The sequence below is a fragment of the Vanacampus margaritifer genome, chromosome 2 (genome assembly GCF_051991255.1).
Source record: "Vanacampus margaritifer isolate UIUO_Vmar chromosome 2, RoL_Vmar_1.0, whole genome shotgun sequence".
Taxonomy (NCBI): domain Eukaryota; kingdom Metazoa; phylum Chordata; class Actinopteri; order Syngnathiformes; family Syngnathidae; genus Vanacampus; species Vanacampus margaritifer.
The window spans coordinates 47243472-47261661 of NC_135433.1; the positions used below are offsets into that span (position 1 = coordinate 47243472).

The following is an 18190-nucleotide window of genomic DNA, read 5'->3' on the forward strand; positions in this document are numbered from 1 at the left end:
CGTTTGGAGAGAAAGATGGGTGTGCATTTGTGCCCCCAAATATGCAAAACAAATGCTCAACCTGGTCTCACCGATTAAAAAAATGTTTTAAAATCTGAGACGTAATCACTGCTCTGCTCACTTTTCAAAAATGAAGCTGATTAAGACTTACCTCTGCTCATCAATTGCGTGGCTTGGCAATTAAATGTATCAATTATGACTTTGCACAGCATTTGCCAAATAAAAGACTTGGCTACTAGCAAAGTAGTGGTTGGTGCTGAGGAAGTATTTTTGAAGTGATACATTATGGCAAGAAACTAAAATCTTTGGATGTTGCGGAGGAGCTTGGTTATGGTAATTAATAAAAAATTTTGAAAAAGTGAAAATAAAAACTGATAGAAAAAATATAATTCAAAAATGAAATACAAAAGCAATTATATAAATGGCAATAAAAACAACTAAAACACCTATACAGTATAGATAAATAAACAAATTAAAGTAAAAAAATAAATACAAAAATAAACAAGATTCAAAAAATAAAAATAAATAAATGTGGAAACAAACACAAAATAAATATATAAACTCTGCTCTCATATTTATTTATTTCATGCTGCAGACAAAGTCTATGGAGGACCAAAACTGCCCTAATGAAAAAAAATACACAAACAAATTAAAGTGAAAATAAAAAAAATTAAATATAATTATATAAAAAATATATAATTCAAAATTTAAACCAATAAGGGAATAGTTCAACACTTAAGATTGCCCCCTTATTTGAATAACATTTCCTTGCAACATTTCATGCTGACATTACCTACAGCATGAAATAATAATAATATGAGAGCAGAGTGATATTTAATGATTGATATTTAATTGTAGTTATACATTTATTTCCACCTTTATTTTTTATATATTTTTTAAATCTTGTTTTTTATTACATCCATTTTTACTTTTATGTATTCACTTATGTATACACGCATTTTTTTTTAAATTATATTTATTATATTGGTTTTTATTTTCACTTTTATTTATGTTTTTATTTTGACCGTTTTGGTCCTGGTTTAGCCTGGCTTGTTAACGGAAATCACGAGTCTTGTGTAGGTACTGTACATGCGTACTTCCAGTATTTTTTTTTCCAAATAAAATCATTTAATATAACAGTAGCGCCATTCATCATTAGTAATTTAAAGAAGACAAACACATAGTCCACAAAGTCTGTTTACAATTCAAACGTCAATTTGATTTGTCCACATGACCAGTGATAATAAAGTTTTTAAATCACATTTTTGTAATCAAGTTTTTGAATTCATCAATCAACCATTTGCAGACCAACGTCAAGGAGGATCTGGCCACCTTCAGATCAATACATACTGTTCATCAACGACCTGACCCAAAAGATCACACATGCTGAAAGCATCCTACAGCAAACCTAACAAGAATTTGAGGACTTTCTTTATGTGCTTCATGCACCCATTCAATGTGTTTTTGAATGAGAGGAAAAACGTCAATATGTCTTTCTCGCCTTTTGCAATAAATGTGTTAAATTGTAAAGAGACTTCAAGGACACCTGCTATTATGTTATGTTTTTTTTAACCATTTAAAAACCATCCCACTTATCTAAATAACATGTCTGTTATGTGCTGTCCTCAGAATGTCCCAATTATCAATGATTACAGCGCAGTTTAGTCATCATATTCTTGCCATGATATAATTAGCACCATTTAGGGACCAGGCTTGCGTCAAACAGTGAGCCGGCCTTCATCCCCATCACCTTTGCTGCCAGGCTACTGATGAGTCAGGATCTCACAGGGAGTGTGCACGGAGGCCGGCTGCCTGCTTCTACTAGGATTGACAATGTTTTAACTCCTGGAGGCAGCAGTTCATACACTATATTACATTTAGATGTCACATGGACACACCAAAAAAACACAAATACTCCCCATGCCCTGCAACCCGTGTTGTTAACTTTACCAAACAATTCCTAGATCCTAATTTGTTGGAATTTAGATGTTTCTGGGGTTGGTAACCCGGTGGGTAGTAGGTAATGTCTGGTTGGTGCTGGATTTCACTTTCCTTTCTTTGATTCTTCCTCGGGTCTCCTGACAACCTCACGACTCTAGCTGGATTCTGAAGTATTCGGTTTAGGTGAACGGTATGGGATTTTTAATAGGTTTTAGGTGAACTACACACTCACTCGCACGCACATACAAAAATAAATAAATAATAATAATAATTTTTAAAAAAAGAGAGCAATGATGATGACGACATGTCAAATCGGTAAAATTACCGAATGAACAATACTGAGCTCTTAAAAAATAAATTTAAAAAAACTTTACCAAACAATTGAGTAATCAGACACTTACACCATTAGCTCATACCCAAAACTCAATGCAGCTCTGCTTACCTTTCACAAAGCCACCACTGGCTAATTCAACAACAACAACCCACACTGTTGGCTAACACGAAAGGAAAGCCTGGTGGAAATCCTGGATCTAGTGCTTTGCTCGTTGCTTGAAAGTGGCTGTTTTGCCCTGTGTCTTCACACAGCTTTCCTTCAAGTCAAAGGCAAAGAAAAGGGTGTGCTTTTTAGTTATTATCTTAATCAACTCCACTGTTATGTACAAACACAAGAGTTTAAGACCTTTAAAATCAAAGTAAATAAATAAAAAGTAGCTTACTAAAATTACTAAAAGAAGACTTCACTTTCAATGGCAACTTATTCAATTTTTGTGCAGCATAACAGCTAAATTCTGCTTCACCATATTTGCTTTGAACTCTGGGTTCCAAAAATTGACCAGAATCTGGAGACAAAAAAAAGTTTCTTGGCTGTTAAGTTAGCAACAAAGTGTGAAAAAGTAGTGTAAACGTAATTGATTGAACTTTCCAAAAACACAAAATCAAACCGGTAACATTTCATTTTTGGCAATACTCTATCATGAATAAGTCATGCTAGCAACGTGGCTAATGTAAGGGGAGGTGAAAGGAGTTAACTCATTTGCTCCCAAAACGTATAAGTACGTTCCATTTTACATGTTTTAAGTGTCCCAAAGATGTATTTATACGTTTTTTTATGCTAGCGCATACAGAAGACTTTGATGCAGCCTTCCAACTGCAAAGAAAGATTGAATAAATGGTAGTTATTACACAAACGGCCAGCAGGTGGCAGCAGAGCAAAAGAGATCAACCAAGGCCATGTTAAAAAAAGTTCATTTACTCACAGTTCTAAATAGATTTGTGAATAATGATGAAACTTAGCTATATTCTAATGCTAATTGCTGCAAAATGGAAACAGATAGATCTTTCCTGATGAAAGAAGAGACTCTAATTTTCTTTTAGTAGGTTCCATGTTTTTATAACAATAGAACACAATATTCTGTGGGCCTTGTAAAATAAGTCAAAATCCAGTAAAACAGCCGGGAGTGAGGGGGATTGCTTCTGTGAAAATGACTGTGAATGGCTAAATCCAAATCCTGCTATCAGCTTCCAGAATGTGTACTGCACCTTTAAGGGCCACATTTCATTTTCATAACACATGGGCCTGTTCATTCGTAGATGAAGTATAAAAAATGTGTATCAAATTATTTGAATTGCACTCAATTAATGGAGCTCTTCATAGCTCTTCATAATATGAATACTAAGTGGGTGGTATTAAAGAAAATGGGGTGGGGCATGTGGCCATCCCTGCAATAAAGACACACTTGCGTGACATCACACTGCTAAGAATATCTATTGGAGGAGGCGTACAAGTGGCATCGAGGTGCACACAGGCTGGCCCTTTTTCAGAAGAAAAGTGTGAGGGGGGAAAAGCAGCGAGAGGTCACAGTAAGTCAAGAAAACAAGCCCTTTTCCTGAGCCAAACACAGCCACTGCACACCAGCCAAACTCAAGGCTAGACTATTAACTCAACAAGCTGCGCAAAAATCCCAGCAATGAGGCGGTCCACCGTCAAGAAAGGCAGATAACCGCGGCAGTTTCGTTATCGTGACATCACCCAAGGAATCCTCAAAGACCGAGTATCTAGTTGGCGTGATGACATTTTGAGCGAAGGCTTTTTTCCTGCACTTACAGGTCGTCTCTGTCAAACGCATCATCGCTGAGCCTGTAAAATTCAAGTTGACGGGCCACTTGATGATAGCCGGCGACTCGCACTCAACCAGGCAGCTCATGAAAGCCATGTGGGGTATTTTTTTAAAATTATTTTTAATCATGGATTTTTTTTCTCTTCATGCATCTCTAGATGATTTTGTTACAAAGATTGGGACAACAATGAAAATAAAAAAATAATTATATGAACCATATTTTTGTATTTTATTACAGCGTTTTTCTCATAACAAATGGCAGCGTATTGCATTCACTTATCTGTTTTTTTTTGTGTGTAATTTTTCAAAGTTTTACGTTTTATTCAATATTTGTTTTTCGGTTTTTCTGAGTATTGTTCTGTTTTTAAAACATTTTTTCCTGTTTTTCAGAAGTTTTTTTGGAGAGAAAAAAACTTTTATTTTTCTGTTTTTCGGAATATTTTTTTCTGTATAAATTTTTTTCCTGAATACTCTTTTTTTGTGTGCCATTTTTCCAAGTGAATGCAATATGTTTCCGTAAAAAACAATAATATATTATCAGTTTTAAAATCAGTCAATTAAATTGGTCATGCCTGTTTGTATTACTTTATATTTTTGGCTTCATTTTTTTTGGGTGGACGCAGCCAAAAGGATTTTTACACTTGTACAGCTTGTTAATTGTTAATGTGTTAAAAAAAATAATTCTGCTGACAGATTTTTAAAAGTGACCGTATTGGCTGGGCGATTAATCAGTTAGGCCGTACTGTTTATTAGGGATGTGTGAGTACCAATGCCAGGCATCGTATCAGGTATTTCAAGTAATCGGTAGTCACAACAGTGGTATCTACTGCCCTCTTGTGGTCGTTTTACAATCAGAAACTAGAAATTAGAAGAATAGAAGAACAGAAAATTTTAATTAACTCATTTACTGCCAATGACGGCTATAAACGTCAAAAGTTAATTTCAACTATTTCTATTAGTTAAACATTTTTTTCTACTTTTGTTAACAAGAATATGAAAACCTAGATTTTGTTTTTATTGTACATTTAGAAAAGATATGAAATTTGTGATTAATAGCGCATTAACTAGTTAAGTCATGAGATTAATTAAGATTAAAAACTTTAATCACCTGACGCCCCAATTTTTTTATATTTTCTTTCTTTAAAAAAAAAAAATTAAAAATCATTCACTGCCGTTGACGGCTATAAACGACAAAAAATAATTTTAATTAGTTCTATTAGTTTAACTTTTTTTCCCACTTTTGTTAACAAGAGTATGAAAACCTAGAATTTTTTTATTGTACATTTTTAACATAACATTTGTGATTAATCGTGAGTTAACTAGTGAAGTAATGTGATTAATTACATTTTTTTTTTTTTAAGTAACCACCTCTTGCCCCTAATTTTTAACAATATTTTTTTTAAATGAATTCATGGCAGTGAATGAGTTAATGTCACACAATTTTAATGAAAAATGCTAAATTGGGATGTATAGGTCTTTCTTTCAAATGATCTATCATTGTTTTTTTGGGGGGGATTTTTTTGTATCAAAACTAGTAGTGGTATCAGTACTTGTTATTGGTATCGGCGACTACTCAACTTTTGAGTACTCCAGTCTCACACAGAAAAAAAAAAAGTAGTATCGAACATTCATACTGTCATATTTTTCTTTTTGTGGACACAGCCAAAAGGGAGTTTTCCGCCTCAAATGTGCCGACCACATCATCTCATTTGAAAGTAGGAATCACACTTGACCAAGGTTGGCGGTGTAAATACCATCTGTCCACAGAAAAAAAAAAGGCCCTTCAGCCTTACACGCTCTAGTATAAATTCCACTTCTTTACAGTCCGGCACAGAAAATGATGTGTTTTTTGTTTTTTGTTGTTGATTTTATATACGAATACCGTCACTGGTGAGCTGCAGCATGTTTTCCTGTGGTTAAAGAACCGAAAGGTCAAAGGGCCCTGCTCGCAGCTCCACAAGCTTTCATGACATTCTGTGTTCCGATCACATCATTTCACAGATGACATGCATGAGATGTGCTCTAAACGGAGGCGACATGCACAAATCCTGACTGATGCGTGGATCATGTGGAGTAAATGTGTCAAGTGAATTGGCAGAGGTGGTTAATATAAAACTCAGATCTGAAAGAAAGGCTCAATTTGGACCTGGCCGGGCTCTGTTGTCCTGATAAGAGCGACTCGTGATCAAGGCAAACCGCAAAACGCTTTGAAGTGCCCGTGTAAATGTGGACTGAATCTTTGATTATGTGCACTGTGGATAACCCAGCAAGCGTGCTTGTGCACGATACAATGGCCCTAGTGTGAGTGCGCCCTAATAAGCCAAGTGCGCATCTCGGACTGCGCAGTGCATTGTGGGTAGGGGGGCCTTACTCGGCTACCAAACAGTAGTCAAGAGTAATGGAAAGCAATGGAGACTTGGACGATTTCAACCGCATGAAAGTTGATTTAAAGCGTTTTTGTCGTCGCCGCGGATTGCCTCTTACAACGAGGACTGCGTTCGGCAACAGACAGAAACGGAAAGACGAACTGGCTGCCCTTGCTTAAGCTGCATCCATCCAAAAACTACCAGTCTTATTGACAAAGGAGGAAGAAAAAAGAGAGACGCTGTGAAAAATGACGACAATGTAATGTCGGACCCCTCGAAGACAAGCGACGGGCGGCTGGAAGAAGCCCATGGTTTGAAACTTGAGCCACCTTGGCATGTCAGCCGATATTGCTGAATGTGTGCACTTTACTGAGAGTTGGATCGAGGACACTAAACCGGGACACGATCAATAGATGGGTAGGATTTTTCTTCACTGAAGGGGTCAATTAGGGCAATAAGCAGGTTCTTAAATGACCGTCACTCCATTAGTTTCGTTACGCGCACGTCCACTAGCAAGCTTCGTGATCCTTCCGTCTGCTTCCTCGGTTTCAGGATATGGACAAAATAAATGTGTTCAAGACGTTTTCCATTTTAGCCTCTTTTACGTCCTTTTGGATCTTTCTTTTCTCTTTCTTTTATCCACTTCTGTTCAAAATGTCACTAAAGGCGTGCCCCAGGGATCAGTCCCGGGACCCATTCTATTTTAAATTTATATCAACATATGTGCTAATGTGTCAAATGCATTTGATCACTTTTATGCAAATGACACTATAATTTATTGTTGTTCATCCTCACTTAGTCAGGCTTTTGAGTTTTTACAAGCTGCTTTTAATGTTGTCCAGTCTCACCTGAGGAGTTTGAAATTGGTTCATGGTCTTCTTTAACGCACTTTATTTTATTTTTAATTTTAAGACATACATTTGTAAAATGTACTTACATTTATTGTATGTATAGTCTTAGTTTTAATGACGTGTGCTGCTAACCTCTTGGCCAGGTCACCCTTGTAAAAGAGATCTTGATCTCAATGGGTTTTTATCTGGTTAAATAAAAGGTATTATTATATATTCTGACTGGAAATTGGGAAGAGTGAACGAAGGTTTACAAGCGTACACTTCCGTCTTCTTTCTTCTAAAGTTTTTTTTTTGTGCCTATAAACTCCATTAGGACAGTTAACTCATTCACTGCCATTGACGGCTATAGACGTCAATAATTCATTTGAACTATTTCTATTAGGTTCACATTTCCCCCCACACTTTTGTTAACAGGAGTATGAAACCTAGAAAAAAATGTATAGTACATTTAGAACAGATATACAATTTGTGATTAATCTTGAGTTTAAGTAATTAAACAAAAAAGAAAATATTTTTTAATTGTAATTAATCGCATGACTTCAATAGTTAACTTATGACTAATCACATTTTATATCTGTTCTAAATGTACAATACATTTTTTTCTAGGTTTTCATACTGTTGTTAACAAAAGTGTGTGGGGGGGGATTGAAACCAATAGAAATAGTTCAAATGAATTTTTGACGTCTATAGTCGTCAATGGCAGTGAATGAGTTAAAAAGGCACCAAGTGCACCTGTTGTTTTGTCACTTAAGGCTGAAAGCTGTTTCAACAATGCTTGCAAGCTTTAAGGTGGTCAAACACTTTCAGCACTCCATTCGCCGCCATTCAAATGACGGCTTTGTTTGGTAGCAAGTTTTTTTTATGAACTTGATTTTCACGCACGCGCAAACGTAATGCGACACTTTGCTTAGTTAGACGTCCGCACAAGTTGATCCACGTTCACATTCATCCCTCTGAATCTTTGGCTTCAGGAAACGAATAAAGAATACGTCCCTCATATGTGGACGGTCGTAGTGTCTGGAGTCGTTTCTGCAAGTTCCATAACAGCTGTGTTTACCCGGCATGTTTTTTTCCCGCCGGAGATCAACGAGAACAAAACAAGCACTACTAGCATAGGTCATCAACGAACCGGCTTTATTTTTGACCTCCTTCCGGTTGCTGAAGTCACGCGACCTTGCGGTCTAAAAATAGTATTCGTGCAGTACCCCATTGGGAGGTAATGATCAGCTTTTTTTTTTTTAACAATTTTTTTTTTCACGTTTTATACTACACAACATCGCAACACAGCCGGAAACACAGGAAGTAAACACAGGAAGTGGCGGAACGTTCTGTTCGCTAACGTGAAGCTAACGTCATGTAACACTGATAATCTGTGCGGCATGGAAATATTTTAATGTGGAAAGTGGTGACTGTGAAACGGCGACTTGCAATTTGTGCACGTTAAGGATCTGGCGGGGCGGGTAACTAATTTAATATGCCACCTGAAAAACTGATGTGCCCCCCAAAACTACCGCTCCATTAGCCATATAAAATGTGTCATGTTGAGATAGTTTGTTATAAATAAATAAATAAGAACATTTGAATGCACTTTTTTCTCTCTTTAATATCAAATCAGGACTCTGTATCGGTATAAAGACTTGACTGGGACATCTTTTTTTTTTTCTAGTGTTTTTACAGTGAAATTGTGATTTCATTAATTCATCTATATTACAGTTTTGAAATGGTGCCTTTTCATTTGCTTGCTGTCTTTTAATTGACGTACCCGTAGTCTGATGCTTGGCTTTAATCATTTTTAATCCATTCATTTGAGATGATTTTATTATGATTTTTGCAATGTCTGAATGATATTTTGTGTCTCTCTCTGTAATGGTTTTAATGTTTTATGTTGTGCATTTTTTTTCTTTCTTTCTGGAGAGCTCAGCATTGTTCATTCGGTAATTTTACCGATTTGACATGTCATCATCATTGCTCTCCTTTTTTTTTTTTTTTTAATATATATATATTTTGTATTTTTTTTTTTTTTTTGTATGTGGGTGAATATCTGTATCTGCGTGGGTGAATATCTGTGCGTGCATTCATTAGTTCACCTAAAACCTATAAAAAAAACTTTAAAAATCCCATACCGTTTCCCTAGGACTATACTTTCAGGCATCATTTCTATAGTTCTTATGTTGTGCATTTTGACTTTATCATCATAAAATTCTACCTTTGAAATTATGTTTATTCGTGTTGTAAAACAGATTTTTCAAATAAAATGTTTGGAAATATGACTTTCTTTTCTCTTTGGTTTCCTTACGATTTTATTCCTGTATTTATTATTTGTATTCATTGACTTTATTGTATAAATAATACAACTTTATCTTATAAGATTTTCCGCATGATTTGACTACTTTATTTCAATTTTTTTTTTAAATCCATATTATGACTTTGAACTTGTGACGGTAAGATAACAATATTTTGTGAAAATCCCAGTTTTATCATAACATTTCAAATGTATTCCTATAAAATTATGATCTTTCTTTACTGTAAAGACAGGTCATGTATTAATTAAGCATGTCACCTGTCTAAACAGATCCAAAGAAACATTCCTAAGTGTTGTTTTAGCCGCCTCAGCATCTCTGCCAGAGCCCATTTTGCTTGTTGTCCTGCTGTCATGCCATTCCGTATGAATGTTTATGTATGTGCTGGTCAAGCTACACACGGATTTGAATCATGCTCGCAGCCCCGCGTCACATTGCACAATAATCACATCCGCAAAAGTGCCGCGTGCAGCACAAAAAGTTACAACAACTCGCATCCAACACGTGAGAGTCATCCCGGTCATGAGGTCCCAATTCGATGGCCGCCCACGTTTCTCCCAAATCGCTGCTTCCGCTTAATAAATTAACGTGATAAGTAAGTAAGTGGGGACAGTTGTTATCCTGAAGCGTTTTTTTTGTCTGCCAGCGGACGGATCGCATTCCTGGTGATTCCCTGATGGAGAATGTCTTCTCACAGAACACTTCAGTAGCTCGCTTTTTTTTACAGTTGAGAATATTTAGACAATAGAGATGGTCATTTTGTGGAAGAAAAATAATTCTTGTAAAACTAAAATGATAATATTAAGTGAAAAGTCAGATTATTTTCAGAATAAAGCCATCATTTTAAGTAGTGTTATACCGGTATCAGGAGGGGCCCCGATACTGCATTAAAAACAGTGGTATCGGCATCGGCAAGTATAAACAAGAAACATGCCGATACCATTATTTCACTGCATGCCGAGCCAACATACCCTATTAACCCTTGAATGCTCTGAACCAATGGCAGGGCAGCTTTTTCATGTTGAAAAAACCCCCCAAAACCCTAGGTATGGTATCGGGGGCCAAAAAACAGTATCGGAACACTAATTTTAAGGATATATTTTAAAAACAGTTGGGCCAAAAATATTTCAATCTGGGTGAAAAAATGACTAATCCACTACTTGGGGTCAAACAGCTGACTCAACAATGTCAAAAAATTGGGTTGTTTTGTATAAAATGGCAAAAAAAAATTGTTATCATTTTGTCCAAAACACAAAAAACTGGGTCGTTGTGTACAAATCAACCAAAAAGTTGGGTAAAATTGACCCAAATCGTGAATTGGTCCATTTTTTACCCAAATTGGGTTATTTTGACTCATTATTTTTAGAGTGTAAATTTATTTTTCTTTTTTTTAGATTAAACTCAAGTTCTAAGGAAAAGAAATCAGCTAATTTCACAAAGCATACAATTGTAATATTTCGTGAAACAAAGCCGTAAAGTCAATAGATTGAAATTATAACGTGGGGGGAAAAAAAATATTTTACAAGAATAAGAGTCCTAAAAATTGAAAATAAAGTCTTTAAAAAAAAAAAAATCACATTATGAAAAGATTTCAATATTGCAATTTTATTCGTATGCATTTCATTTTTTAATTTTAAGAGAATGAAATTGTACTATTACATTAAACATCGGAATTTTGTAAGAATAAAATCATCAAAGGTGGGCAAAACTGTCAGTACAGCGACCGTCATTGACGGATGCCCACTTTTCGACAAGTGCGTTCGCAGTTTCGGTGAGTGCTTTATGATGCGTAAAAATACACGGACTGAGAAGGACCGTTTACAGGACTACTAATGTAGTCCTGTAAACCTGTTTCAGCCGGTACTCAGTCCGGGTATTTTTTCGAGGGCTTCTCGTCATAAAGCGCTCGCCAAAAATGTGGAAGCACTCGCCGAGAGGTGGGCATCCGTCAATGACGGGCTGATGTGACGATGGTTTTGCCTGCCACTGAAAATCATATTTCATGAAATAAGAGTACTTTGACAAGGACTGAAATACAATACTATATACATCTTTTATTGTACGAGAATAGAGTTATCCGATCCATTCACGTGATCACATACTGGGGCGATCACGTTATTTTCCTGCAGATCGTTATCGGCTGAAAAAGATTGGATTTGAAATTTCTTCCATTTCTAAAGGCAAGATAAAATATTCTATTTGCTAACTTAATGTGAAGACTTGCTGACTTCGAGCCAAATAAAACTTTATCATGATGGGAATAGCTTTAATTGAATTTATTTGAAAAAATTACGATAATTACGACAATTTGGATGCACTCTTTTTTTCTTTGTAATGCATTGACAAGGTACCAGATCGAGATGTTTAAAAACAAGTTGAAACTTTTGGAGGATAAAGATCTCATTTAAAAATATTATTTCAGTAAAAACGACCTTATACTAATTTGAGAATGAACTAATAATGAGAAATAAAATGTTAATTTTCAAGAATAAAATAGGTATGTGAGCAAAGTCATTTTACAGGTAAAACGTCGGTTTTATAAATTCCTAAATTTGGGTAATAAACTTCCAAGTAAACATTACTGCAAGAAAAAGTTTGGTCAAGAAAAATCAAAATTAAAAAAATGCTCTAATGATATAAAAATAAATTACTAATGTGATTAAGGTGGTCATTTTACAACAAGGACTAAAAAAAGTAATTTCCCCCGTATTCCTTCTTCATAAATGTGAAATGCTCTCGGCTTCCTTTGCTCTTTTCGTCAGTAAAGTCTGGGATTTAGACAAAATAATTCAGGGTGGAGGACGACGTCCATTTGGGATTTGTGGCAGCAACTTTAGTGACATGTCAAAGTAATCAACACATTAAAAATAACGGCTGGAGGAGGCTTGAAATATTTGGAAAGCAGCGTGTTGAAATTGAAAAAGCTTTGTGTTCTTTCTACAAACACAGACGCAGACTTTCCACTCTTTGCTTTGGCATCCCACGGCTTCACGTCCCTTTTTTTTTTTCTTATTTTCGTCGGTCACGGCTCGGAAACAGGAAAATCTCAGGGTGGAAGCCTGAGCAAACAGCCCCGGCTGAACGCAGGTACACATCGGCGACGCTGGCTTTAATTGTGTTGGGCGCGACGTCGACGCCGATGGACCGCGTCGCTGGGAATCGGCGCTGATCCTCACAAGCCGGGCAAAGTGCCTGTTAAATGCACAACAGCCTCGGCCAAGACACACACAAGCAATTTGGAGCGGCAGCGGCAGCGGGCCGTCTGCCACGTGAAGATCTTTAGGGCCAGTTCTGACATCTCTAGGACCGGTTCACAGCCTTCATGTTGGGTTTTAGGCACATCTAAAGGGTTCGGGTTACGGCCCTTACCCTAATTAGGATAATATTATTAAATAATTATTATTAATAGAAATTAAATAGAAATGACTACTGTGGTGTCTCGTTCCAATATTCCACCCATCCCACCCAAGACTGACCCCGAACCCCCAGACCACCAGCCATTCTCGGGAAATCCGAGCTGGATGGTGCTTCATTTTGGGGTAAAAAAAGAAAAGGAAAAAAAGTTGGAAGTCAACACGAAACTTAAAACCTAAATTGAAATCAAAATATGCTGAATATGGTGTGGGGATATTTGAATTAACTCCCTATGAGGATACCCGACCTCTAACCTCAACCCTACCCCTATCTTCATCTATACTGGGGAGCTACAACTACTCAGGTGTCAGGAAAGTATGGATTCAAATCAAATGGAAAACACAACAATACAGTGGTTCTTAAGAAGAAATGTGTTTAAAAAAAAATATATTATTATTAAATCGCAATCACAATATTGAGGGAAGGAAAAAAACAAATCAGTGAACTGTTGATATGCTGAAATTAGAAGATTTGGACAATTTTAAATTAAACAATGGCTCCAAACAATTACTCAATTATTAAAATTGTTATTGATTAATTTGATAATCGATTAGTTGTCGATTAAGCTCTAAATGCAACTATATTATTTTTCAAAATCTTTCAGCCCAAGTGTAAGGACTAGTCCACTTCTTTGTACGTTACACTTCTGGCTGATGATTGATTTCTATAGCCTCACACTCACTCAGGGTTAAATCAAAATTTTTAACCCTTTCATGCACAAATTATGTCAACCTACATTTTTTTCTCAACTTGTATTACTCTTTAGGCATGAAGAAAAAAAAATAATCGCCTTCATTTCAAACATACATTTTTCAAGGAGTTGGTGACATGTCCACTAGGATGGACAACGTGCATTTGAGCAACTGATGTAATATGTTTGCAAGATAAGAAAATACATCAGTTATTCGACAGTGGAATGTCACCATTCATTAGGCTGCAAAATATTGCTATAATAAAAATTAAATGATGATTTAAAGCAAAAAAAAAAAAAAAAACTGCAGATGAAGTATTTTCAAAAGCAACAAAGTTACAGCAACACTTAGTTGTCGTCAAAATACAGCTAATGAAGTCCAAAGTCAAATTAAGTGGACTCATGATCAATCACCATTGAACTTCTGTCGGCCATCTTGTTGTCTGTCTTTTCTTTTGCACTTACAAACGTTGACCACCGGATGGCAGCGTATGTCAAGACTGCACTAGTGTCCACTGGAGTGGCCAATGCCCAACTGTGGCAAAAATATTCATTTCTATAAGACACTGTAGTAACCACTATTCATGAAAGTGTTACCATAGTTAAATATTTAACACTTGGTAGAGTTCAATTAACACTACAGGAGTAGACAAGTAAGTCTTCTCAAACACATCTGTTTTCTCTCTCGATCAGTGTTAATTTGAAAATGCCACTGATTTGTCTCTCTCAAACTGGAAAATTCGGAGGTAGTCTAACACTCCGTAGAGTTAATCTAACTGAAATAGCACCTACTCTGGAAATCATTTAACTCCGAAAATGTTAAAATTACACTTTGGGATTTAAAATTAACTCACAAAAAATTAACTCTGGACTTTTTACACGCCAAGTTTTGCCGTGTTGATAAAGTCACATATGGTACTTACTTAATTATGGATAGTAAAATTAAGCAGAAAAAGGCCCAAGTACAAATCACCCCTGTCGAAAATGGTTTGCAACAGTGGTGAATTAGTGGAAACCTTAATTATAACCTGCCTAGCAACCTGCATCATCCGTCTCAGTTCAGAATTTTTTTTGAATATTTTGAGGTTTAAGGTACCATGTCTCCTACATATGGTGCCTTAAAACAACAAAAGCAGATAATGTAACAATAATCACTGGCAACTATTCTTCATCCTCTGCAAAGAATGATCAAAATGACAGTGCTTTACTGAGTGGCTAAGAGAAGTGGTGACTCCACACCCTCGCCTCAGTGCATATACCAGGAGCAGCACTATTATTTGAAGTATGAAATCATGATGCACAAACATTTTAATTAAAATTGATATTCTATTGGACGATGTTATTCCTCTGTTTTACACAATATTAGTGTTAAAATAAATAATTACAACTATAAAAAAAAAAAAAGGCAGAACGGCTTAATGGAACTTCCATCCATTTCAATGGGAGAATGATTTGAGATAAGAGTGTTTTGAGTTATCAGCGTAGTCTGAACTTGCTGCAATATTGTTTTTTTAATTATTGTTGGTGTTTCATACTAATTAATGGTTCATTTTCTCTATTTTAGCAGGAACTCAACCTGTAGTAAGAAATAACATAATGTAGAATAAATCTGATATTGTTTAGCATAAAACAGATTCATTTATTGCTTGCCTTTTTTTTCTTTCTCTCTTAAAAAACACACACACATTCAAAGAGGACAGTTAGATTATTTTTCTAAAATGTTCAGCCCTAATATATCTGTATAGCATGCAACCCTATTTGGCAACAGGTGGATACCATCTAGGAACATTTTATTGTTCTGCTGGTCAATATAAATCACTCGCAGATGAATAATGACACAATATTTGTGAGGGAAAACTATTTTTGGACAAAAGTGTTTTCAGTCATGTAAACTGCACCATTTCTAATATTTTGGTTGTAGAGCTTTGTGAGAGGTAAAAAAAAAAAAAAAAAAAAAAAACTGCTACACACTACTACCACAAAATCAGCTTTGTTGTGAGACGTCCCTAATGAAATGTCCGGCGAGTATTTTTGCACTACAGTTGCCCCCCAGCCTGATGCTGACTCTCTGTCACTGATGTGTGTCAAGTGAAAGCAGCCCTGGCAGGCGACATCAAAATCACATTATCCCATCAAGCATAACATTGCTTGGCAGAATCTAAGAAGAAAAAGATTTTTCTTACCAGGCAGAAAGTGCAGAGCAGTGAGATGAGAAGCAAATCCAGACTGTGGAGCAGCGCAGTGGAGCCCATCACTGACTAGCTGCAGTCACTTAATTCTTCCGCGGAGTCCTCGCCGGCTTCTCCCAAAAGATGCTGATGATGCTTGGATTTGAATTATTTAATCTATGCTTCAAACAGGAGTGTTATGTGCTTTTTTTTTTACTCCATCTGGCTTCTCCTGCTGCTTATGCTCTTTAATCCAGCCGTTTTTTTTAAATGTCCTATCATCTGAACGTTTATAGGCTCAGCAGTGCTCACTTTATTCCCCCCCACCCACTTTTTTTTGTGTCTTTTAAACCCCCCCTTCCCTCGTGAAATTACATCCACATGTCAGCACTATTTATGTCGCTCTGCCTTCTGCGGTGGGAAGTTCAAATGAGTCTTTGTAGGGGGAAGAGAAAAACCAACGCTGTATTTTTAGGTCTTTTTCAAAAAAAAAATCCCCCTCAGACTTGGAGCCATGACGCTTTATTCCAGCCACGTCTTCCAAAAGAAACGCGCAGTCAAATTAACAATAAAGTAATAATACTAATAATACTAATAATAATACCACGCCAGGTTGTAGGGGGGGGGGGGGGCTATAGGAGGGGGTGTCACTCAAGGTTGTCACCATCCACAGAGCTGGCGTGTTTCCCCATTACTAAAAACAACAAGACTTTTCTCAATAATTACCACTTTTACGCATCACTTTGCGAGGCGTCATCGCGTCTTCCACGTGTGGCAGAATGTATGACAATCCTCGCGACAGAAAAAAATTGATCTCCCGCTAAAGACAACATAGAAAAAAGCGCGAAATCACGAGAGAGAGAGAGAGAGAATGTCCAAAAAAGCTGTTGGGACGCGTAAAAAGAACGCCGCGGTTGTTGCGCGCGTACAATAAAAGTAAGTTTCTCGCTCCAGATGTGTCAGACAGGCTTGCTCGCAAGTCTCGCTCCGCACTAGAGTGATTCTGTGGGCATGGAAAAGGGGAGGAAGAGGAGGAGGAGGAGGAGGGGGGTGGGGGGGGGGGGAGTGGTGGTCAGGTAGCAGCCGCTCATTGGCTTCCGCTCTCAAACGTCGGAGTAAAAACCACGACTCACGACGTGACATATTTTCTCAGCCCCTCAAACAAACTGTACATTCAACACATCGCACAGCCTTGGCCAATCCGCCCCCCCCCCCTCCCCTCTCCACCTCCCCCACCCCCTTCAGCCTCTCAAAGAGTGCATCTTGTAACTCTGAATTACAGAAACATAATGCAGAAGACCCCGTTTAAATCAATCGCTTGATTATGAACTTAAATATTAACATCAGGATTCATGACTTGCTTGCTGAGGAAAAACAGAAGGAAAACAACTTGGCAATGTTTTTAACTGGCTTTTATCAATTCAATCTCTGTTTAGTATCTTAAGGTTACATTTTTATTTTAGATGATAATTGAAAATGGCACATGAAAGCGACTAAAAACGCAAGGCTGGAGTTGGCTTCAGGCATGCCTATAACAAAATAAAAAATAAAAAAAAAACGCTAGTATAATTTAAGCAAAATTCAGTTTTTTGCCTTTAGGCTTAGTATAAATTTACAGTTCATTATTACTTCAGAAGTTTATCAACTAACCATTGTGGAAAGCAAATCAGTAAATTAACTCAACACAAGTGGGCCCTACTCTACAAATGTGCAGTCAATTCTCTCTTTTGGTATTTTCATAGACAGCAACAGTAAACAAAAAAAGGGGCATCTGCGCCGTTCAAGGAGGGAACAAGGCTAAATAATGAAAGCAGCTCCCGGGGCTTAAAGTAAAGATTTCCGGCCTAAGAGCCACTACTGCAATGACAAAACCAGCGAAGTAAACAGTTTACATGTGGGAAGTATTTGACACGTCTGGCAAAACACCACCAATGCGGAGAGAAGGCCAACTTCAAAATAAATCTTCCCATACTAAGTAATATGTGGAGCGCAATGCCAAGGGAGCGTTTTGCCAGTTGCTGCGCAACAGATGACTTGATTCGTCCTGCGGAACGTGTGTCTGCCGTTCTTATTGCTGCCGGCATAAACTATTACGACCAAAGTCAAGAAAACAACTTTGTATACAAATCATTTTTGATTACCAATTAAGGGCACTAAAAGAAGACTTAATTACTCTAACATTGTATTGCACGGTGCATGTTGCCAGTGTTTCGGGCGTCTACAGTGTTAGCATGCTAACGGTGCTAGCAGCTGGACTACTTCTCAAAGGCAGTCTAATCGACGGGATGATTTGCACGCTTTGATGCTGACAGACGGACACAGTTGCCGTTCTTAGAGATCAG

General features: G+C 36.9%; 1 protein-coding gene across 2 annotated transcripts in view; it reads right to left on the bottom strand.

Moving 5' to 3' along the window:
* pth1r (parathyroid hormone 1 receptor) overlaps positions 1-16699 on the bottom strand; it is a 74471-nt gene extending 57772 nt beyond the window's left edge. Inside the window, exon 1 of one of the 2 annotated variants that reach the window (XM_077559590.1) lies at positions 15864-16698. In XM_077559590.1, the coding sequence (XP_077415716.1) occupies positions 15864-15932 (69 nt within the window). In that variant the 5' untranslated portion in view covers positions 15933-16698. Of the gene's footprint in view, positions 1-15863 lie in introns of both variants that reach the window. The other variant, XM_077559591.1, reaches the window with a different exon arrangement.
* Positions 16700-18190: the final 1491 nt, after the last annotated feature.